Here is a 23,580-nt window from a genome sequence, read left to right on the forward strand (position 1 = left end):
CTGTCACAGCAGAAACTGGTGGAGAGTAGTGTACAGATCCATATTCAGAGCATTAACACATCATCTGTCAACATCAGGTTGGCCTTTGTCATACTTGAATCTCTCGTGTTACAGAATCTGACAGGACACAGACGTCAGTTCAACACCTTTTTCTCTTTGATAATTTGATAATAATAATTCATGAATGAAGTAGGGAAATGTATATACAGTATATGTAAACACATATGCACCCACAGACACATTTATATACACACATAGACATCATTTAACATTTCATTCATCTTTTTTTTCAGCTTGGTGTCTTCCTCCAGATCTGAAGCAGAATGTGTCCAGTTCTTCATCTGGCTCAGGTTTCTATGACACACCTCTCTTACAGTTCATGGTATGCTTTATGAAGGTCTGTGGCTGAGCAGATCTGTTTGTCAGGAAGTCTTTTCAGCATGCACGACCATAAACATCACACACAAATGTATTAATCATGGCAGCAATCACAAGCTCACGGCAACATGACACCAACAACCATCTTCAGGTGCTGTGTGTATATGGTCATCATCCTCTGCTCAGCTGAAAATGATAAAATGCTTCATTGCAGTTGACTTTTACCACAGTCGTCCATTAGAGGTCAGTATTTGCTCAGTCTTTGGTTTAACAACAAACTGCTGATTGAAAGACCTATGCAACACCTGTGTATAATGTACATAGGTGCTGTTTTTTTTCTCATGTAGGTTTCATTCAGTGTGGAAAACAATGTTTCTGAAGTCTTCATTACCATTTCCTGAGAAGCGATGATGTCCAACAGATCATCACAAAGCCTTTGTTACACTGCATGTTCGTACTCCGTTGCTTGCCTCACTGGTGGAGAATTGACATTAATCATCACACTAATCATCCATCCTCATGTCCTTCAACCTCTCGGAACATCACAAGAGCTAAAAACCTTGACTGAGACAGTGACTTCATATTTTGGATTTTTATTTCTTCGCCATGAACTTCCAAAATCAAAAAACAAATGATCAAAAATACAATATAAACTTCTGAAAATCAATACACTGAATCGTTTTTATAGTTTCTTACACAGGGCAAAAAACACTGAGCAAAGACAAGTCCAGGTGGCAAGTGACTCTGCTTAGTCCTCTTTGCTTTTCTAGATCGCAGAATATGGTGTTTCACAAACGCTGAGCCTCCCCCCGCTATTGTCCCCGATCATATACAGTTCACTAGTTAGGCATTTTCCAAAGACGTACAGTACAAAGTGCCCAATAACAAGTCCTGGAGCTAACAACTTGAAATTTTCAATCAAGCACGACTGCAATCCACCACTTTGTATACAATGTACACGTCCACCCCAGATTCGACTCCCCATGAACAAGAGTCAGTTGAGATCGAGGGTGTAGAGTTTTATCGAAAAGCTAAAGTGTCAGAGAAAAAAAAAAAAAAAGAGGGGAGATGGAACCGGGAGAGTCGAGACGAGTTGCTGTCAAATCAGTGCCCGAGTTCTCAGGATTGATATGGGGATTAAGTCTCAGACATGGCGAGATCCAACGGCAGGAAAAGATCAGCATCCACGGGGGGGGGGGGCCCAAACTGCTGCGCTAGATCCAATTTGCCGGTTTTACTCAGAAAACATGTTAATCTATTATAACTTATGGCATGACACCCATAAAATACAATAAATTCTTTTCATTCCTCCTGCACACAGAACAAATAAATCTCTTCTGCTTATTCACTAGCTGTTTACCTTGCACTTTGAAATACACTGGTGTTTTTTACTCCTGCTGTCATGGAAAAAGAGGACATACAAGAAGGGTTCAGAAAAAATCTGGCATTAAAGATGCTCAACAAAAAAACAGCAGTTTGGAGCAAAATAGAAAGAAAACCGTCCATTGGTGACTGAGGTGGTGTCTGTGGATGTGGCCAAATAAAAAATAAGCTAGAAAAAACTAAAACAAAAAAAACCAAAAAGGTGTACCCAGGTGGGGAAACCGGAGGGGAGGGAGGGTCTTTGAGTCCCGGTCTGTGGGGGAAGTTAGTGGTGCTGTGCAGTCCTCTTATCTTACCCCCCTTTGCCTACCACTCTTTCTTTTTCTCATCCATGGACACTCCACCAGGTCCCAGCGCCACCACCAGCAGCAGACCACCAATGACCGAGGTGGTCTGGAAGAAGTCGTACTTGAGGAAGTCGTGCATGGGCTTGTATGCGGGGATGGTCCAGAAAGCGTTGAAGTACACATTGATGGCCAGGAGCCACACGACGAGGGTCAATGCCGCTAGCTTGGTTTTGAAGCCGATGGCCACCAGGATGATGAGCGCCGTCCCGACCATGTTCTGCAGGATCTGTGGCGGAACGTAGATGTTTGAGTAGGAGGGTTAAGGTTTGAACTTTTCAGCATCTTATGGGGCCATCAACACAAACAATGTTTCAAATCTGCCTTTTGAGACTAATTTTAGGCAACTCAAATAAAACTGGCATTACATATTTGAGAAACGACTGTAGTGAATCTGAGAAAAGACAATCTTCAACAATATAGTTCAACATTTTGGGAAATTTGCTTTCTTGCCAAGAGTTAGATGAGAGAATTGCATCCACTGTCATTTCTGTCTGATAAATATGAAGCCACAACCAGCAGTTGGTTAGCTTAGCATAGCACAAAGACCGGAAACAGCTAGCCTGGCTCGGTCTGAGGGCATTTTCACACCTAGAGTTTGTTTGCTCTGGTCTGAATTAATTGATGAGTTTGCCAGGAGTTTCCGCCTTGGTTTGGTTTCTTTTCATAGAGAAAAATCCAAGCGAATCAAAACGCATCACTACAAACCATGTGACAATTTTCACGGCACTTACTGTGTCTGAGGTGGTAAAAAGCACAGGTGTTAAAACAGACTAGAGGTAACAAAATCCACGTAACTGCACACCCAACGCTCAGTAATTAACATGTCATATCTTGTCTGCTTTTAAAAACATGTAGCTGTGGTTTTATGCAAGGCTGTGTGCTGAACTATTTCCTTGGCAGGCACAGTGACTTCCTATCCTTCCTACCTGTGAGGATGCCAGGCATTTGTTTAATCAGTACAAAAACTATTGTTTAAAAATGCATTATAGTTTTACGGGAGAGCTGTGTGCCAAACTAGTCCTGGCCCGACTCTATGATGTTACCTCCTGCATGTAGCCCCCGTAAAAAAGATACAGTGTGTTAACTAGTGAGCTTTAAAGGTGTTAGTAAGATGGATTTTGTTTCCTTTGAGCAGAGGCAGGCTAGCTGTTTGCCCCCTGACTCCAGTCTTTAGGCTAAGATAACCTTCATACCTTCGGCAAGACAGTGAATAAGTCCATTTCCCAAAATGTTGACCTATTCCATTAAGTGTATAACTAACTTTTCAGTTCTTGTTCTTAAGCATGTGGTGGCGTAGCGCTGGTCTTAATGATGAAATATAACAGATGAGGGCTGTTGTTGTCAGTACTCACAGAAAAGAAGCTGGAGTCAAAGTGCAGCAGAGTCATGAACATGAGCACTAGCAGTACTCGGCCCCCCAGCTGCATGTACTGCTTTGGCGAACTCTCTCCCATGGAGGGGACTCCAGCAAACATGCTCTTTCCTTCTGAACGAGACTCGGCCAGCAGCAGGAGCAGACCACCTCCCAGTGCGAGGTTTCTGGGAGACCAGAGAGGATGGTTATTTTTGGACAGTGCCTGTCAGACCTGCACTCGTTCAAGCAGAATAACGTCTGGACTACAGAGTGCATGCACGACGGTCAGGTTTGGAGAGGCAGATTTCAATCACAACACTGCTTATTTTGTTTTAGGAATTTTAGATCTGGTACTCTGGTCTGTTATTTATCAGCAATCAAAACCGACATCCTTTACCTTTCTGTTCATCGACTCACTAATCACACAACTCCTTTCAGCACTACAGTTCACCCTGTCTGGCTTTATACTAACAACCACCTCACACACTGGACCGTATTTATAACAGATTTCTCTGATGGATGATGACTCATCTGGCCTGTCAGTGTTTAAATAAATCACAGGTCTTGGCCACAATAATTACAGCAATCATTGGTGTTTGCTTGACAACAGAGATGCTTTCTCATCTGCGACCACTACAAGCAAATCACAGTTATAATCACAACAGCAAAAAGCACTGCAAGCTGTGTAATTGGTTAAGATGATTCTAATCTATGATCACAGCAGTGAAATTCAATTCAATTCCAATAACAAATAGATTTGGTCTTAGTTTGTTTACTGAGGTTGTTGTTTTTTTACACTGAGTGACACTTACCTCATCAAGAATTTGAGGTCCCATAAAATGCTGTATGCAACCGTCTGGTAAGGAAAAAAAGACATTCCACATCACATACAAAGACATACTGCTTATGTGCATTAAGAATGTAGTTATGATGTAATTCTTCTCACCTGTAGCGCTATGATGCCAAACAGTCCAAAGCAAGCATACTGTACAAAATTTCTACTGAGGATGAGGACACAACCACCTGTGAGGACACACACAAGGCAAAGGTGATTTCCATTTCCTTATTTACAATATCTACAACATGCCATGTTATCTGAAACTGGTATGCAAAACATGTAGGTCGGGTTTTGGATTCATACTAATTATGTCAAATATTTTCAGCGGCCATGTCATGTTTTGGTGATTTCAGCATGTGGTCATTGTAGCTTCATGTTCTGGTTCTCACAATAATGGAACCCCACAACAACTGGACACATCTGTCTTCTGCTTAGTTTTAGGTGTTGCCTTCATCAGTGTGTAGTGTGTGAACATACAGCCCACCTGCTCCAAAGTTCAAGGAGCTCAGGAGTGCTGCTTTTCACATTCACTACAATAATTCACTGATTTGTGGGTAAGTGTCTCTTGGATTTTAGTCAGTTTAACCTGACCAGGAACTGCCTCCATTTCACTTACCCAGCTGTCCTATGAGGTTAAGCAGCACAAAGCATGTCGCCAGGAAGTAGCCGCAGCTCCAGGTAGCCTCGATGTAGTCTCTCTGCTCGTTCCACTGGAACCACATGCGGATGCCATCTTCCAGGAAGGTGCTGATGAGACACAACCGTGCCAGGTGGGGCAGGTACTGTTTGGTTACCCGCAGGAACTGAGCAACAGAGGGAAAGAAGATGACTTATGATTAACAAGAAAAAGAGTGACTTGAAGAGAAGAGTAAAAGGATGTGGTTCCTGAGGCGTTGCTGAACTTGCTTACAAAAGCAAAAGTGAGAGACAACGTAACTGCTTCACCAAGCTGTAACAGATATGACTGAATTTCAACAAAAATCCCCTAAAGACTCCTATTTAAAAACACATTTATATTTTAACCTGCTACAACTCAGACACATGAGCAGTGAAAGAAGTCAATCATTATTTACACTGTCAATTATAAGGGTGGGAATTAAGCCACTAGTCATTTGAACGCAATTGCCAAGCTTAGTGAATGTTGAAACAGTGGTCATTTAAAGCAGAATAGCTGCCTTGGACAGACCTTGTTTGAAAGATAATCCCAAAGAAGCCCTATTGCCAAATAGTGCAACTCCTGCTGTACAGTGGGAGAAAGAGCAAACCAGTGCCTGAAGCTGCGGCAGTTTTTTATTTGTTTAAGTATGTAAATGCAATGAATAATCTAAGTAGAAAATGTAGATGGGTTTGGCCTACTTTTTGACCCTTTTTCTGTTTATCTTTTAGTAAGGTAGTCTCTTATATAGCTGCCATTTAAACATCAATACTGATCATTTATATAGTACAACTACAATTGCTTTTCTCTACAAAATATCTAACAACCAAACTGTACATGGTATTGTTTCCCTCCTGATTACACATGCTGAAGAGAAACAAACTACCAAGCTATACATGTATAGTAACTGAACTGAGCAGAATAAATTATAATGGATTTCAGAAGTGTAATAAGGCAAAATGTATGCAGGATGGCAGTTCTATTGTGGTACATAAAGGACAATAACAGGGCAGTGCCTCCCCGTTACCACCTTGAATATCCTGTCATATTACATGGAGTTGAAAACACTGAGTGTTTACACAAAAAAAGAAGGAAACAAAGAAAGAAACTAGCCTACTTTCCCTGTTCAGACAGAATTCATGAAAAGATCCTCAGATACTACAGTGACAGAGTGGAGGAGCAGCGACCTGCCCCCCTTCCCCGCCCACTCAGCAGTCCACATCAGCACTGTCAGACTTCAGCAGCCTATCAGCGTCCACCAACTCCCACTACGACTGCAATGTGGGGCATGAATGGACAGACTGGGAGCCAATCCGGCAAGGCTGAGGTTGCCGCAACAGCCTAGAAATAGACCATTTTGTAGAGTAACATGTAAGTAACATGCTCGCTCAATACCCCTTAAGTGAGGGATGGGACCTTAAAATGTGTGTGGCAGTTTCTTGCAAAGCAAACAAAGCACTTCCAGACATTTCAGGTTCCCTTTTCCTGTTTTTTATTTTTCTTTTTACAACACACAACTCTCATGATAGGAGCGTATAAACCAATCAGCTGTAATTTGATTAGGGAAGTAGTGCAACTTTGGCATGTGGGGGTTGAATTTAGTCATCACAGCTGCCATAAACACACACCGGACTGACTCCATGACTGCATGTTTAAAACTGACAGTACTCCTCCAAGGAGACATCTAACATGAAAAGTCCTTGAATCCAGCATGCAACACTGCAGCACACGTGCCTCACTTGGGCCAGATTATACTAACATTTCAATGTACAGAAGGAAGAGGATATAAATCCCTAACCTCTGGGCCTTTTCCCTGGGTCTGCATGATAAAATGGGCCACAGCCTGACCTGAAATCTGATCTCCATATCTCAACTCACCTCTTACAGATCAGTGCATTGCCTGTAGTCACACCAGTACAATGAAAATCTCTCCAAAAGACTGAACTACATACACACAGTCAGCTGTGGCATGTGTAATAAAGTGACGGTTCACGTCCAGTTTTTGGCTGAGCTGTGTGGAGGGTTAGGGCTTGGAGTAAGTCTCCGACTCCTGTCTTGCAAGTCAGCTATAGTCTGTAAACCTAAGCCACTAGTCATGTCAAGCAATTAGGCTGCTTGGCAAACACAATGTTACCAACAAGTGTTAGCCAAGAACTTGGGGGCTAAGGTGAGTGATTTCACAATGCTGTTTAGCTTGGCTGCCTCTAACTCGCCTGTGATATCGTTAACTATACTGTTAATAAGCCAGGTGGCTACAGGCGACAAGCTAACTAGCTGGCGTAATAAGGCAACCATCCAAATGTATACCTGTTAACGTTAGCTATGCTGGTCGTTGCCAAGCAGATGTCAGTATGAATTGATAATGCTATTTAATCCACCGGGAGACACAGAAGCAGGAGCAGAAACAGGAGCAGAAACCTCAGCCATTTGTCATGCCAATTAAAACACGAGTAAATCAGCTACCTTGTTGAACCAAGGTCATGTTAATGCCGTCAACCAGCTACTGTGGACTAGCAGAAACAATATATAACGGCGTCAAGATGACGGACGAAAACACTCGAGTCCGCCGTTACTTCATTCTCAGAGAAACTAGTTAGCAGCTAACATGCTAACAGCGGCTAACGTTAACAACTGTCGTGCTAAAATTGAAGTTACCTGGTCTGCCACGTCTTCGGCCGTGTTCATGAGATCCTCCTGTCCCATATTGGTGTAATATTACGAGGTTTACTAATTAAGGCTAAGCGCAACACAGTTTGGATGTGTTGGATTTTTCGCAAGCTGCGCTCGTACTGTTCCTCCCCCCGTGAACGTTATTTACTTGAAGATTTCCCGATCGCCTGGACGCAGAGAAAGGCCGCCTCCGCCCCACAATGCCCCGCGATTTGACGAGCGAGACAGAGCCCCCCTACATGGTACTGCAACCGCTGTATGCCACGTATGCTGATCTGCGCCGGGGCTTTACGCAGCCACCCAGCGTTGTTTACAGCTTTTACACTTGTAAACAAGCACAAGTTTACACCCTTTGCCCCACATGAATTGACTTTTGCCACAAATTGTCAGCCATGTTCACATTTAACCCTCCACATGCTGCACACGCTCATGTTACCTATGCGGTTATTATAGAGTCAGACTGCTGCGACAGATGTGCACGTCTTCTTTAGCAACATGTCTTATTATTTGATCTGTTGATCTTTTATTAAAAAAAAAAAAAAACAAACCTAAAGGGCATTTAATGTATCATGATTTTGATGATTATAATTTGAATACACTTTGAGTTAAAAATTGAGTAAATAAATGTAGAAATAAATGGATGTAAAAAGCAAAGGCAGGGTTGTTCACACAATTAGGACTCAAACTGATCTGACAAATAAACACAGATACTTCTCATACAAAATGCAGCTTGCAGCATGGATGCAGTGCTGGGGTCTGTTGGCCGGGGGGGGGGGGCAAAGAGATAACAAGGCCTTCAAAAATATGGAACTGGCCCCTGAGAGTAATTCAGACAGCCATCTCTGAAATACACCCATGATCAATGAGAAAGTCCCGAGATTTAAAATGATGCCATTTGCTTTATACACTCTCAAAACTCAAGTTTACAGTCTTCTGAAATCAGACACACTGCGTTTCTTTCACATATTTTCATCAAAGCTTTTGGAAATGTTTGAAACATGTTTTATTTGTACTGTTTTTATTCCTATTTTTAGATCATTTCACTTCTGAATCTCGTAGTGAAACAAGATACATGAACTGCTTCAAAAAAACAGCATAAAATGTCTTTATAAGGTGTTGGGGCATTACAAGTCATTACAGGGTCATGAATCCTACAGAGTACTGAAACAAATCATATTCCCTAAAACCCCTGGAATCTGGTGAAAGTGAGGGCTGCAGCATATACCTCACATCATTTTCAAACTCATGAAACCAGCTATCATCATCCCATTAGACAGACATCTCCTTCATTTGTCACCCTTATGTCCACGGAAGTCAAATCACTTCATCCATTTCAACATTTCAACATGTTTCCTGGCTACTTGCCTTCAGCAAACTATTGATACTCGTTCTTATTTGCACATGCCTCTGGAGCTTAATTATGTGCTCCTGTGTTTATAAGAGCACACAAACAGCAGGTCAGCCACACCCTCACCTGACATGACATGACATGAAATGACATATGCAAGCTGAGGGGACACAGTGTAGCAATTCAACAATGTTTGTGGGAGCCGGCCATCACCACGACTCATTGTGGTGTTGGTGCTCAGATATGTGGCTGCTGGCTAGCTGAGATGATGGCAAACATAACTGCCATGAGAGGGCACAGCTGCATGAAAGCAAGTGGGATGGAGGTGTAAAAGGAGCTCACACATGGCTTGTTTACTCTCAAGAGCGTAGGTTTTGAAACGTGTCCACTTCCTGTTAGTTAAGCAGAGGAAAAAAAACACAAGCAGCGGTCCAGTTCACACCGCAGCAGCTGATGTTCTTTACATACAGTAAGTATTAAATGTTCAGCACAACAAGCCCTCAAAATTTACACTGATGAAGGGGAGGAGGAAGGTGATGCAGCTCGTACACAAGAACAATGTCGAGCATTTAGTTTCAGTTGCAAAAAGTAGTTCAGAAGTTTAAATGACGCATTGAATGAAAACAATAAATCAAAAAATAAGTTGCTGCAGTCGCTAGTTGGAATACTTGGCCACAAAGTCATGATAGCTGTTGACTTGCTAGTTTTTTGCAGACAAACTGAAAACATTTATCAAGGCACAGGAAGAGCCGTTATCTACAGCATAAATGCTTCTTGACAATCCTAAGAGAAAGTGTTTTCCTGCTACTGCTAAGTATGGTGGTTATTTTCATGCGGTACCTTCAACTACTCTCTTATATAGTCTTACAGTCCTCTGGTTGGTGTCTGTAAAGGTTTCTCCTCCTTTTGATCTCGTTTATGGACGATGATTAGTCTAAAGAAAAAACACAGACTATGGTTGCATATCCAAACTGAGTTGTATTTATAGTAGCGCTCTTGGTTGCAAACCAGAAAAAAAACAACTTATCCAGGGAAAATGATGTGTTTACTGCCACTAACACATTTTCCATGTCATGTAAACCTACCCTTGTTGGAACATCACAACTTGGAAACCAGACAATATTTCATATGCAGAAAATATGAAAGATCTGATGGATGTTCGCTCATACAAAGTTCAGGTTGGCTCAGACACAAGGATCCTACTCCAAACTGGAAGTGCAGCGTTTCTCCCTGACAAATTATCAGGTGCAAAAATACTATACATACATGGTGTTGTGTTTTACTTCCCACTTTGTACTTTTCCACGTTTTTTACGCCCTGATTTCCAGTGGTTATTTCTGAATTTCTTCTGAAAACCACCACCCTGGACCTGAAAGACATTAATATGAAGGCAATTAATGTCTGTCAAGGAAAAACTGATACATCATTTTAGTAGTACAAGCTATTAATAGTAAAAAATAGGATTCCACACACATATTCAGCTAAATTCAAATTTCTGATTTCTACAGACCTTCTTGCGTTTCTGCAGCACCTGTGCGTCCACCTCCATCTCCTCATCTTCATCTGTTTGGAAGTCATCTTCCTCTTCACCCCTGTCGCCCTCCACACTTTCTTCCGCCGTGTTTTTTAAAGTGAATAAAGAGGCTGCGGGAACATATGAAACAGATGTTACTGCAAAATAAAACTGCAATCCTACGAGTCACACTCCTGATAGACAGTGTGTTTGTTATCATGCAGACTGGAATGAAAACCTGCAGACTCATGCACCTCCATGACACACAGTTGAACCTAACAGCCATAATAAAAGCAGAGGAAGATGTCTGCAGTGTGTACTAACGAGGGTAGAGGTCACTCATGCTGTCGTCCGAGTCGCTGTGATCCTCGTCGCTGGATGTGGGTTCCCACAAGCTGTTCCTTTGTTTTGAGTCCCTGCCCCGGTTGACCTTCTCTCCGGTGTCTTTGGGCTTTTTCTGTTTGAGTCTGGCTGGAATGAATTCAATCCCTTGGCGCGCACACTCTTCATCTAGAGCAGAACCGAGACAGTCACATCAGTAATCAACTTAAACTGTCCAACGACTCATATCTACAGTGCATTACATGGACTCATATTAAACTTTTCTCAGCTCCCAAAGGAAGATGCTGTTTCATAATTTCAAAGAAGAGCACATGGCTAAATGTCAATACTGATAATACTAATAGAACATTGGAATGGTCTCTGATTTGGCTGAAGTCTGTACAAATCTGTGATGGATGTGATCTCTCTAATTCAATCGTGAATAAATTATTTGCATGTCAACAAACACCTCTATGGAGACAGACATGTTAAAAAATGAATATTAACAAAGAGTTTTAAAGGATCAAGGTCCAATGGTAATACTGATAAGAACTGAAGCAATATTACAGCATAATTTGATATAGATGCTGAAGTCCATCTGTATGAAATCAAAACTTTATTGGTTAATGTCTGTTTGTTTTCTTTTTGAGTAAAAATGGAATATAACGTTAATTCTGGCATCTCTAATCAACTGAATTCTGCACATTTGTGAACACCCCTCAGAACAAAATATGATTAAAAATGGTTGTCAAGCTGAGGATAAACCATCATGTTAGAAATACGTTTTCATGCACAGATGCATCATATGACATCCCCATTGATAAAAAACCATACTACATCCACCGGTTAATGACCATGCATGTAGATAAGCTATGCACTGACATTGGGAGAGGGCTTTCTTGAAGCGTTTCCCATTGACATGTCTGAGGACGTGATGCGGCTGCCGGTTCAGGTGTCTGAGGGTCAGCTTGCAGAAGAGCTGATTGCTGGAAAACACACAGGAGACATCAAACACGATGGTCAGCTTCATACATTCGGTCTCATCTGTGAGCAAGACGTTGTGGCAGTTGCTTGACAACTATTGCCACTGCTGCAGGTAACATAAGGAAGGTGTTGGTGCATTTTCTTGCAGAATGATGAAATGGCAAGCAAGAGTATCCTTACGGTTGCTTTGTGCTCGGCACAATGTGTGGCTCGAACTGGCTGTAGTTGAAGTCTGCTGCTGCGCTCAGTTTCTCGTACTTCTTCCCTTGAGTGAACTTCTGCAGCTCAGTCAGGTTGCAGGGAAACTCGTGGCCATTCAGAGTGCACTTGACCTGATAAAAACAACAAATTAGATGACAAGCGGGGTTCATTTAGCAGTGGACGCAATTTGGTTCGGTGTAGCAATAAAACTGATCATCACTGACATGTTTTTCAGTCTTGATCGTCACATCCAGTCATCACCACACACACCACACAGTGCATAACAGATATTAGCATTACGGCTAGCATCACATTGTATGGAGTGTATTCCGCGTCGTGCGGTGTAATCAGCTCGCTAACCTTTTTACCATCTGTGAGCTGAAGAAAAGGGTGCTTAAGAAGAAAGGATTTGATGTCCGCAGGTAAGTCATCCATAGCTTAAAACACTTCAAAACAGGTCTTTGAGTGTGTCACTTAGGCCACCCCCTTACAGGAAGTTACTACACGTGGGTTGACCGACTCTTGAAGCCACCTACTGGTCAACGTAAGGAAGGTCAGCTCAGACTAAAGGATGTAACTTCCAGTTCATCCTATCACCATGGTATTTATCAAACACGAACCTTTGATTAAATCAATATGGATAAACCGAGTAAATGTTCAAGTTTTCGGTGATACTAGCAGGAAATCTGACGCACGATTAACACTATGGAACTGTTTACAGTAAAGCTCTGAGGCAGACCTGTCAGTGTGTTTTTTTTTTTTATCTGTAACAAGTTCGAATATAAATTTCCTGCCACAGTACAAAAATAAACGATACTTATCCTAAGCCGTGCGGTCAGTCAGCTGACTGACAGCGTCAGACAGCTCGGAATCAGAGAACATAAGAAATGGTGATAACTCACTCTGTTCATATTTTCAGAAATCAGAAACAAAGAAGCTGCGGCGAGAGAGGAGAAACTTTAGATGAAAAAGTTGGACCTTGCTCGAAAGCGAGCACTAGTGATAGTTACGTAAAATCGTTTACAGATTTTCTGCGGTGTAAGATTGCGCATATTTTAATTCAACTATCCACAATGTTATCAGCTCAGAGGGAGCACTCTTTGTTTTTACTAAAGCGATCTTTGCTGGGAACCTGTAAACCCCGCCCACAATTCTCCCATCATGCATCAGTTCAGTACACAACTCTGACATCTGAAGGTGTAGCTGTCAAGCTAGCAAACTAATTTTCCCCGTCGGAGATTTCCTCCCGAATTAAGTTTCTAACCGTCTCAGAATATCGTTAAACAAGACATTTTATTGTGTAATTATTAATTCAGCTGACTTTGTCGCTCGTTAGTTCGCTTATACTGATTAGATGGCAGCCTAGTTAGCTTAACCGTATAAGAGTAACGGTAGCTAGCGAGACTATTTTTCAAATTAAGTAACTGATGAACGTGAAGAACGTTTCTTAAATAATGTCTGGACCAAACGGAGATCCAAACATCTCGACAGACGATGGTATTATCAACGACGAAGATGATTTCGACGACGATGGTAATGACCGAGCTAAATGTGTTCACTCGTTACAGGCGATGCTAGTAACGTTATTGCCACAGTGGGGAAAATCGTTATCTGTCATTGCAGTAAAATCAAATCCATAAACTCAAATAACTTTCTTCCGAAGAAGTAATGTTAATTAGAGCATTGATCCTTACCTGGATGTCAGGTGACACTGAGTTTGAATTACGGGATTTACATTCTAGCGAGTTTATTTTGATGTCTGACCCACATCTGCCCCAGTAATATCATTGTCTTATTGATTATCTAAGTGACTGTAGTTTTGTGGTTCGCTTTTTGTGGAACATATTCAAGATTTATCTCCAGACAGCATCAGTTGCTGTTCTTCTTCAAATCCTCACATGAAGTACATTTGTTCAGTACTGTAGAAATCAAATGAGAATCATCTTTAGAAACGCACTGATGTTCAGCAAGCTTCTGCTATATAGGCAATTTTGACAGCAATAATTCTGTCCAAACTATTTACCTTGCCTGACAGAAAAGACTAATCTCTCTACTGTGTATCCACAGAGTATGAAGCCATCAACTCCATGCTAGATCAGATCAACTCCTATCTTGATGACCTGGAAGAACGGAACGATTCACTCAATGGAAAACTGCACGAACTAATGGAGTCAAACCGGCAAGCCCGGCTGGAGTTCAGGGCCCAGCTGATCGGCCCTCAGACCCAGGAGGAGAATTGTCCTGCAGACGGGGACTCCTCCTCCTCCTCCTCCTCCTCCTCCTCCTCACCCAGCAAGGAGGACCTGAGCAAGGACAGTGGGACTGGCAATGAGTGACAGGAGGAAATTCAGAGGTAGAAGTATTTATGAGAACTGTCTCGACTCTCAACCTGCGTGATGGCCTAGTGACCCTTGATCTATATCGTCCATTCATGCTTGAATTTTCCCAGATTCTCGTCAAAAAAACCTAACGTGCTGATTATGGTGACCTGCCCTATGTTGTACATATTATTTCAGGCTCCCCCATGATCTTCAGAATTTGTCCTCCTGGCCAAATAGAGGTCACTGTCAAACGTCTGTGTGGTGTGTTGATCCATGTAGTGTTGATATTCAGCTTTGTATCAACTGTACAATATGTTACTGATTGTATTATCCCACAAATATGCAACATTCCTCATGTCTAATGGTGTATTGTAATGTTTGATCTGCAGCATGACTGTAAATCTACAAGGTGTTGTGTCCATTTTCATGAACCTGTTCGGGATAAACGTTGCTGCCTGGAAAGTGTCCGTCTGTGTTAAGTGCTCACCAAAAAAAGTCCAAAATGAAGTCGACAAGTGTGGGAACTGTCAGAGATTTTAATATAAATTAAAATGACCCCCCCCCCCCCCCCCCAAACAGAAAACAAACATCCAAAAATACATAAACTTGCAGCAGTTAGAAAACATCACCTGTGTGTTCGTCTCAGTTTGTCAGTAGCTGAATAAAAATACAATAAGAAACATACAGCTTTGTCTGAAATTATACTGTACATGTCCTTTCTCTCTGCCGCTGCCTTCTGTTTCAGATCGAAAGAGCGCAGTTTCGATCGCGTCTTGTTCCGTCATGTGACAGTCGCCACTTTGACTGCGAGAGTTGCTACATGTGTCAGTCTTCTGTGGCTTAAAATATACCTCTCTAATGTGGAGGATATGTTTCCAGAGCAGCACATCAGTCATGAAGAACAAAGTCATCCTTCCTTGTTTAAGCCTTGCGGCGGTTGAAATGCTGGAACCAAAGTTATACATTTGTATGATCTGTAACTGGGATAATCTGCTGTATGTCACTGGTGCGTAAAAGCTGAATTTGAAAGATAATTTGCTACATTAAATGCCTGCAGACACTTCATGGTTTTTCCTCCCTCCCTTATCTCAACCGTGATTCCATCTGTCCAGTGTTGTGTCTCTGTTATGCATTCAAACAAATGCTTTTATCTCTATGAGCTCAAAGGCTGATTTGTGGGACCTCTGATGACGTAATCTTCACAGCCGGCGAGCAGGAGAACAAGTTTACAGCTTTTTAAGCTTCAAGCAGCAATAACCTGCCTTGACTGACAAGCATTCAAATATTTAAAGAAGTAAAATACAGAAAGTGCAGCCTTTTGTGAACGACTCCCACTGGAGTAAGGGACAGCTAATAATTTGAATTCAGTGCCTGCTGCAGAAACACTTTTCTTTTGTTGCTCCTGACAGTGTTGATGAAGCTGTCGGCTGCTGCAGATTTTCATTTTAGAGCTCCTTTAACATTTTCAAGAATACTGGGGTTTTTAGACATTTTGTTGACAGGTGTTCACCACTACATTCATCTTCTTCATTGTACAAAACAACATGACAATGTGTACAGGACTGTTTCAGTGAGAAGGCCACAGCTGCTGTAAATTTTTTTTTTGCCCCAAACACGACATCAACTTGAACTCAACATGTCTTAAAAAAAAAAAAAAAAAAAGAGGATGATAAAATGCCCTGAACAAATCTATGATTGGTTTCAAGATTCAGCATTTCTCAACACTCAAGCCAAAGTACCATTTTAATACTTTTTGAAACAAAACTTGTCACCAACATTTAATTTGGTTACATTCTACATTTCAGGTCGCTAAAAGCGTGTGCTACGTGGTTAGCAATGTTGAAAATGTCTCCAACTTGTTATATTAACAATCATTCATCGCAGCGAGCGAGAGCATGAGCAACCTCCTGCTCCTTGCAGACAGCAGGGTGGGAAATTAACTTTTTAGACCAACAGATGGAAAATCTACCAGCCTGTCTGTCTTAAACTAGGCCACATTTAAATTTAGGGTTCAGATGCAATTACAGCCATTGTAACACCAGGGAATCGAAGGTGAAAAAAAAATCTAAATTTCGTTGCTTATGGTGTAGCCTAAAAAAATACATAATTTCCCATATTTCCTTTTTTTTCCTCCTGTTTTGAAAATTTGAAATACTAACATACTTGACCACCTGATTCAACGTGTATTTGATATCTTTCAGTGGTTAATTTCCCACCCTGGGAAACTATTCTCATGTTTCACCCCGATTTACCAACATTCAGTCTTCTTGTGTGTTGCTGTGTTTGACTCACACTTTCCAACATGGAGAGGCAGGGCTGCTCACTTCTTGGTCTGTTTCATGAAAGCACCTCTTCACATACTGACAAATCCTGTCCTTCGGTTTCCTCTCTTTCCACATCTTATCTGTGACTCAGCGTCTGTTTGTGGCCCTCACTGACCTGCGTTTGGGTGTGGTTTTTGCCTTCCCCGTGTCGCTCTTTTTCCCTGCGACAGCGGGAGCTTCCTTCTCCTCCCCCCCATCATTAGCAACCTCAGCAGCATCTGCTGACTCTGAGTCAGGCTCCTCTGTGCTGCCAGCAGGCTGCTCAGCAGGTCTCTCCTCAACTACGGAGGCCTGGGATGTGGTCTCTTCCTCCATGCTGTGGATTTCTTGGTCTGTGCTGCCGGTGCTGGTCGTTGAGGTGGTGGTGAAGTCATGTGAGGTTGGGTCAGGTTCTGCTCCTTCCTCCTGTTGCTGGTTTTCTGTTGGCATGTTCAGTCGGGTGAGTGTAATGATAGGTTGCTTGGGGTTTGCGTTTGTCACTAAACCAGTGTCATCGCGGTGGGAATGTTCATCCGAACAGTCTGTGATGGTTTCTGGTACGGGCCCGGGGCTGTCTGATCTTTGGAGAGATTCTCTGGAAGATGCAGCAGCTTCATCCTTTTGACTCAGCAACTCTCTGCACCTCTGAGAGGAGAAAACATAAAAATACTGAAAATACTACAAATGTGTAAATTGCCATCAAGAGCTGACACATACTTGGAGTGAGGCCGCGGTTATACAATCAATGAAAGAAAAACATAATAATAAACCAACCTTGAGGTTCTCGAAGTGCTTCAGTGATTTGCAGTGGGTGTGAAGAGCAGAAGATTCAAAGTGGTAAAACTTGTTGCAGAGTCTGCAGATAAAACCTGCGACTGGAACAAAAAAACTGGACCCTGCAGCAAAAGAAGTGAAAAAATAAGTCTAACCTGCTAGTATTTCTGCTGCCATTAACAAAATGAATGATGCAGCAACCAGTAACGAATCAGGAGTTAGCGTCACTCACCGTAGACTGTGTCGGGGTCATACTGCTCATCACTGGCTATGTCCTTCAGAGTCACTTCTTTAAAGGAGGACCAGCCATCCTGTACAGGGTCACCAGAGACACAGTGAACATCCAGTGTTACAGATGCAGCATCTATGATGGACTAAATAGTGTTCTTTAGGAGCTCAGCTCAAAGCGATGCTGGACTCTGGTTAAACCACGTGGCTAACGCTTATTGGCCATTTAACTGCAAATCCTGTCAATTACATAAAAGCAGAAATTATATGCTGATCACCTGTTTCTCTGAGTCATCTTGCTCTCCTTCACTCCTCTGTCTTTCCTCTCCCTCCTCCACCTCACTCCCCTCCACCTCTTCCAAAGAAAAGCCGTCAGTGTCCATGGCAGTCAGCTTGCCCAAGGCCTCGCAGCCCTCCTTCTCCTGGAGCTAGCAAACAGTGGAAATGTCACGTCAAAATGCTTGCTTGTTGTTTGATGGTCCCAAATCAGATAAACAAACACGGATACCTTCTCCACTTTCTGTCTGTGCTCCTGGGACTGCAAGTGCTCCACAAAAATCTGGGAGGTCCTGAAGTGTTTCTTGCAGACTGTGCAGGAGGAGATGGCTGTTCTACTGGCAAGCTGAGGAGAGATGGAGGGGACACCGGATCACTACTGATTATTCTCACTTAAAGCAACAACAAAAGCAGTTTCGAAACATTTCCAACATATTCAATATTCAAGAACTCAGCATTTAAACATGCTTATCTACAAAGTGAATAGCTAATTACTCTGTGCTCCTCGGTGCGACGGTGGTCCGTGATGCTGCTGGTGAAGTGGGTGTGACAGGTGGTGCACCAATGCTTTGTTTCTTCTTTCTTCTCTCTGCAGAGAACACAGACGAACATTATCCAAGCCTCATGAGGATCATTTTCTCTTTTTTAAAAACGGTCTCCTATATTAACCTCACACTGACTGAAAAGACCTGCTTGAGGTTCAAATAAAAAGTCAAATGTTTTAAACTGACCCGTCTCTGTTTGCTCCCTGGAGAGACTCCTGCACCCGTGGCAGCAGGGTGACCAGGCACGCGTTGCTCATGTGCTGGATCTCCATCATCCTCTGCTGGTGGGAAACACTGTTCATATGACTCCTGAAGTTCTGCAAAAAAAAACAAAAACAACCCAAAGAGTACAGACGATGAAAGAGATATAAACGAATAGTTGAATAAAATCCTCATACTTTCCACTGTGGCCTCTGCATGATGACGCGTGTGTGCGTTCAACTTACTTGCTGGTTGTGGCAGGTAATGCTGCAGAGGTAGCAGTAGAACTTGTTGGTGCCCTCCACTACACCCTCCTCCCCTTCCTCCTGGTTGCCCAGGGAGGGAGCATCTTTGCCCTCTGGCGTCTCCTCCATGGCTAAATCAACCTGCTGGTCATCTTCACTCAGCCTGCCAGACGGGGACGGGGCTGACGAACAGCTGTGGCCCTGCAGAGAGGCCGCAAACCAGAGCTAAACCCAGTGTCGGCCATTTGTTCATGATGTACTGCACACAGGAGGTTGGCAAATACTGATAAGCAGCACTCAGCCTGGTTTTAGTTACTTCAAAATTATGTATTAGTGTTCACATTATTTTGTCTATAAGATGATCATTCCAAATGAAGGCTTCTCTCACCTCAGCAGCTCTGCTCTCCTCCAACGCCTCAACAACATCCGATCCCCCCGTGGAGCCTCCTTCCTCCAGAATGATGCAGTCTGGGTAAAGATTGGAGGACAAAAGGAACACAATAAGTTTTCATCTCAATAGACCCGAATGACTCTACTGTTTGAAACCATGCACTGTAGATTTCTGCTGGTTTTACCTCCAGTCTGGCTGTCCTCTGTGTTGCTGTTACACTCTGAAGGAAGAATGTCCCCATATGTATCTGCAATGGTCTCAACAATAGGTTCTTTGGGCTCCTCTGACCTGAGAGATAATGAACAAGAGTCAAAGAAGGAAAAAGACCAAATGTTGAGGGTTAGCAATCAAGTAGGAGGCATTTTTTTTTTTTTTAGAAAGGTTGTTACTCTTCCACACTCCTGAGGATGTGATGTCAGGTCAAAGTTTAACTGCACTCACAGCAGTAAAAAAATGTTTTGCCTACCCCTCTGTCCTCTGCTTCTTAACTACAGGTTCTTCAAGTTGCTCCTCAGTGGCCTGCGTGGCTCCATCCACTCCTCCCATGGCACCATCTGTAGGGAGAAAACAAGCAAACTCAAAGTTGGAGACAAAGAAAAAAAAACCCATTATCTGCAGAAAATGTTCAACACTGATCTTCGAGTACTCTTAATTACTTTTCTGCACAAGCTGAAAGTTGCATATGACAGTCAACACGCTGGACTGTATAGTCCATCACCTCTACCTGTTTCACTCCTGTCAGTAGCTTCATTGGTACTGCTAGCTGCTGGTTGGTCGCCTGCGCTCCCCGCTGCCATCTGCTCGCTGTCTCTCTTCCTGTCTGGCTGGCGAGCTGCAGCATCCTACACAGAGAACAGGATATCATGTAGACTGTGTATAAAGAGGCCTGGCTTGTTTATTTAAGTTAGCATTAGAATCAGACTGAACTGTACTTCCAACTCTGAGATAAAGCTGCAAGTAAGAGATACTGACAGACGCACGATTCAGAGATTTTGTTGGAACTGGATATAATTGATTTTGTCTGTTCATCTCAAAGTATAAGGATAAAAGCATAAAATAAGGATAAAATCACTTTCATCAAGCATAAGAGAGTCGTGCAGTCAAGCACAGCTGGAAACCCTGATTTTCTTTGGGAGGATACACTAAAGTGATCGTCCATCATGTCTGATTGAGTCAATACTTTGTGCATCGGTCACTCATGGGACCACAGTGTGGTAAATTAGCTGAACTGAAACCCTTCACAGTGGTTACAGTCATTATAATGGTGCTGCTGTAATTACTGTGGTAGTGATGGAGGAGGAGGAAGAGGCTGCGGTGGTGGCAGTGTTGTTGTAGTAGCGAGCATGTGGGTGAAATGGTCGAGCAGCTGGGAAACCCATGATGTGGGACTTGATGGCCATCCCCATGGGAACCGGTCCAAGCAGAGACGACCTGGTCCCTGCTGTGAAGAACTGACGGAACTGCTGTCCACCCATCCCAAAGCCCCGCATGTTACCTGGATGAAAGCAAAGCATGATGGGTATGGAAACACACACACTACTGCTCTTTCTAATTGAGGCTTTTGAGTTCTTGCTGCTGTCTTTATGCTATAATCCAGACTGTACCCTGCATCTGCTGCATCAGTAGGGCCCCCTGCAGCATGGGATTGGGGGCAATGATGGTAGTCTGGGTCGCCTGGCACAGGTTGACCATCCTGGGAGGAGTGGGCGTCTGCGGAGGAACGGGAATGGCTCTGGGCAACAAACAAACAAGAGAAAATAAACATGCAAAACTGTTTCAAAAGTTAATAACCTCAAGCTAAAAAGCAGCTTTTCAGTGATGATCTGTCAACCAGTCAGACTACTTACAAACCTGGAAATTGACTGCATACACATCTGTGATGTGTGGAAATTAGCTGATATCCTGATGTAGCGACTTCACATCGACGCCTGCACGCAATTTCCAAATGAAAACACAAGCTGTCCCTGACTTGTCTTTGCCTTTATTAAAAGTCAACTCCCTATCAGCAGTGTCATTACTCAGTGGGCTTCTTTACATAAGTGTTTAAAAACACAAGCATAATCCAATATAATATGATGCTAAAGCATATTAATAGCAACACTACAATTGTAAATGTTTATCCAGCAACAGTAAATACAACAGGCAATGACCAAAGATCAGGGTGGCAGCATGGAACGACAGCATGGGCACAGGTCAAAGAAAACGAACCAGTCTGAGCTGCTTTTGCTCATCTGTAAAATAAACAAGAGACCTGAGTTTTTATGAGGATTTAAGATTAAGCAACAAAAGCAGGGATAACACAGACCCATACAGTACTTCATGGTTTACTATAAGTGGTAAAGTTATGATTAAACTCTGGATTGGTGACCGGTGCCAGAAGGACAGATCAGAGGTGATACTGTCATACTTTTTGGGAAAGAGCCAGTAATCTTGTGAAATGACTTTATACAATCCGCAGTTTATCAACACTACCTTTGGGCAGGCCAGATAACAGAGGATGGCAATAATCCAACTTTCAATACACTCAAAACACTGTTTGACAACTGAGTAAGCATCTGATCCAGACAGATAGCGTAGGTTTGGTTGGATTTCTCTTAAGTCACAAATACAAACAACCCATTTGTAGGGTGTTGTAGGGCGGTCAGATTGGGACAGACAGAAATATCAGTGTATATCTACAGGATCTAGGTCATTGGTTTACTTCTGACCAAACCATAACAAATCAGAGCCTGGGCAGGATGTCTCTTCACAAACGGACTAACGCACATCAAAGCTGTCCTACTATTCCTTTTAAATCAAAATAAAAAATAAAAAAAATACTGCAAACCTACACATTTTGTCCCACCTACCGCAGAATCGTACAGTCTGACATGTATTGTTTCTCAGCTACGGCGAGCCACGCGTATATTCGGAGGCCCTTGCGTAATCCCCGGTCTCGAGTTAATGTGCTTACCGCGGTGTCTGGTGGTGGTGATGGGCGACATGATGCCCCGGAGGCGGCTGCGGCGGAGGAGGAGGCGGAGGCTGCTGCTGGAAAAGTTGTTGTAGCTGCCGCAGGTGCTGGTGAAACTGCTGTTGTTGCTGCTGTTGCTGCTGCTGATGGATGTGTGGGTTGAACATGACGGGCTTTAATTTCCCCCGTTAGTTGACAGACCGGCAGCTGAAGTGCCAGTGTTTTGTCAGCCCTTAAAACAAAAATATCTGTGGATCGGAGCAGGAAAAAGCTTGTGTGATTAAGTGCCCCGGCTGTCCGAATAAACCGTCTTATTGTGAAGACACATTCAATTACAGTGCGCATCTCCTGAGACAACAGGTCGCTCTCATATTTCATGATGACAACTAGCTAGCATTAGCAAGTAAGCTAACTATAATTTACTTTTGGGTTTACTTGGTTTATTTTAAAGTCTTTACCCTCTTAGCCAAATGTATTAGGAGAACAGCATGTTAAGCGTTTGTTTTTAGAAGAGAGCGGCACGTTATTTAGAAACTAACACAAAGCAGAGATCTTGAGTCAATAAATGAACAAGCTACATCTGCCATGAAATGAACGAAGCTAGCCACCTAGCCACTGAAGCCAACAAGTTAGCTTAGCATAGCACTGAAGTGGCTAGCTAACTGACAGATAAACCTGCTGCGCCTCCTCCCGTACTTCTTGCATTTCACCTTCCCACAGCTGTAAAGACTTACCTCTCTAAGAGGAAAGCAGCGATGACTGTTGATTATCCAACTAAAGTCATAGCACACGGTTAAAGACTTGCTTCAGACCCGGTGCAACTTGCATAAAGCAGAAACCCAAAACAGCCCCTTGTAGAAAAATGAGTGCACTCTGTCGCCCTCTGGTGGTTGTCTGGAGAACGGAAACGCTTCAGGTCTGCATAATTAAAAGGATCTTTAGATAATATTGTACCTTTGAATTAAACCTGGCAGTGTTTCGTTCTCAAACGGTTGCATTCTAGACATGTAACACCAGTAAGTATGAATAATTAATAAGTTTAAGTCATTGTAACACTAACCTACAGTGAATATTAGATACTCAAATAGAAATTCAAACATAACAATGCGACTTCATTGCACATTTGTACATCATATGCAGCATATGTTATATATTTCATTTACATATTATGTGTCAATATATTACTATTTTATAGTTTATCCATTGTACATGTTGCACCTGCACCAAACACCATTACTATATGTATTTTCAATGTATGTTGTATTTAAATTTATGTTGATCTTTTAGTGGTAAGCTGTTGAGGACAGAAGTGTTGGACAACTGGAAGCTGACCTGAATTAGAAGTCACACA

General features: G+C 42.6%; 4 protein-coding genes across 6 annotated transcripts; 1 reads left to right on the forward strand and 3 right to left on the reverse strand.

The window, feature by feature from the left end:
• Positions 1 to 955: 955 nt before the first annotated feature.
• surf4 (surfeit 4) lies at positions 956 to 7,986 on the reverse strand. The gene is made up of 6 exons (XM_076758824.1): positions 7,611 to 7,986; positions 4,917 to 5,103; positions 4,409 to 4,485; positions 4,275 to 4,318; positions 3,461 to 3,647; positions 956 to 2,334 (listed from the first exon to the last, which is right to left on the reverse strand). Exons 1-6 carry the CDS (start codon positions 7,656 to 7,658, stop codon positions 2,068 to 2,070), a joined length of 810 nt encoding a protein of 269 aa, XP_076614939.1. The 5' UTR covers positions 7,659 to 7,986; the 3' UTR covers positions 956 to 2,067.
• Positions 7,987 to 8,607: 621 nt separating this feature from the next.
• Positions 8,608 to 12,535, reverse strand: surf2 (surfeit 2). Of its 2 annotated transcripts, none has more exons than XM_076758212.1 (6): positions 12,361 to 12,535; positions 11,972 to 12,123; positions 11,690 to 11,793; positions 10,811 to 10,996; positions 10,484 to 10,617; positions 8,608 to 10,342 (listed from the first exon to the last, which is right to left on the reverse strand). In XM_076758212.1, exons 1-6 carry the CDS (start codon positions 12,421 to 12,423, stop codon positions 10,253 to 10,255), a joined length of 729 nt encoding a protein of 242 aa, XP_076614327.1. In that variant the 5' UTR covers positions 12,424 to 12,535; the 3' UTR covers positions 8,608 to 10,252. The 2 variants fall into 2 exon arrangements, with proteins under 2 accessions (XP_076614327.1, XP_076614326.1); XM_076758211.1 differs by having other exon boundaries at positions 12,353 to 12,535.
• Positions 12,536 to 13,153: 618 nt separating this feature from the next.
• bbln (bublin coiled coil protein) lies at positions 13,154 to 14,881 on the forward strand. Its single transcript, XM_076758280.1, has 2 exons — positions 13,154 to 13,525; positions 14,060 to 14,881. The coding sequence occupies exons 1-2, from the start codon at positions 13,447 to 13,449 to the stop codon at positions 14,326 to 14,328; spliced, it is 348 nt and encodes a 115-aa protein (XP_076614395.1). The 5' UTR covers positions 13,154 to 13,446; the 3' UTR covers positions 14,329 to 14,881.
• A 166-nt stretch (positions 14,882 to 15,047) lies between these two features.
• ciz1a (cdkn1a interacting zinc finger protein 1a) lies at positions 15,048 to 23,104 on the reverse strand. 2 transcript variants are annotated; one of them, XM_076758278.1, is made up of 16 exons: positions 22,964 to 23,104; positions 22,230 to 22,477; positions 20,881 to 21,008; positions 20,557 to 20,771; positions 20,001 to 20,118; positions 19,743 to 19,830; positions 19,461 to 19,564; positions 19,274 to 19,353; positions 18,886 to 19,086; positions 18,626 to 18,756; positions 18,390 to 18,483; positions 18,127 to 18,240; positions 17,897 to 18,046; positions 17,623 to 17,701; positions 17,391 to 17,512; positions 15,048 to 17,261 (listed from the first exon to the last, which is right to left on the reverse strand). In XM_076758278.1, the coding sequence occupies exons 2-16, from the start codon at positions 22,394 to 22,396 to the stop codon at positions 16,725 to 16,727; spliced, it is 2,328 nt and encodes a 775-aa protein (XP_076614393.1). In that variant the 5' UTR covers positions 22,397 to 22,477; positions 22,964 to 23,104; the 3' UTR covers positions 15,048 to 16,724. The 2 variants fall into 2 exon arrangements, with proteins under 2 accessions (XP_076614393.1, XP_076614394.1); XM_076758279.1 differs by having other exon boundaries at positions 17,897 to 18,040; positions 22,964 to 23,085.
• Between the last annotated feature and the right edge of the window lie 476 nt (positions 23,105 to 23,580).

The sequence above is a fragment of the Chaetodon auriga genome, chromosome 19, assembly GCF_051107435.1.
Source record: "Chaetodon auriga isolate fChaAug3 chromosome 19, fChaAug3.hap1, whole genome shotgun sequence".
Taxonomy (NCBI): domain Eukaryota; kingdom Metazoa; phylum Chordata; class Actinopteri; order Chaetodontiformes; family Chaetodontidae; genus Chaetodon; species Chaetodon auriga.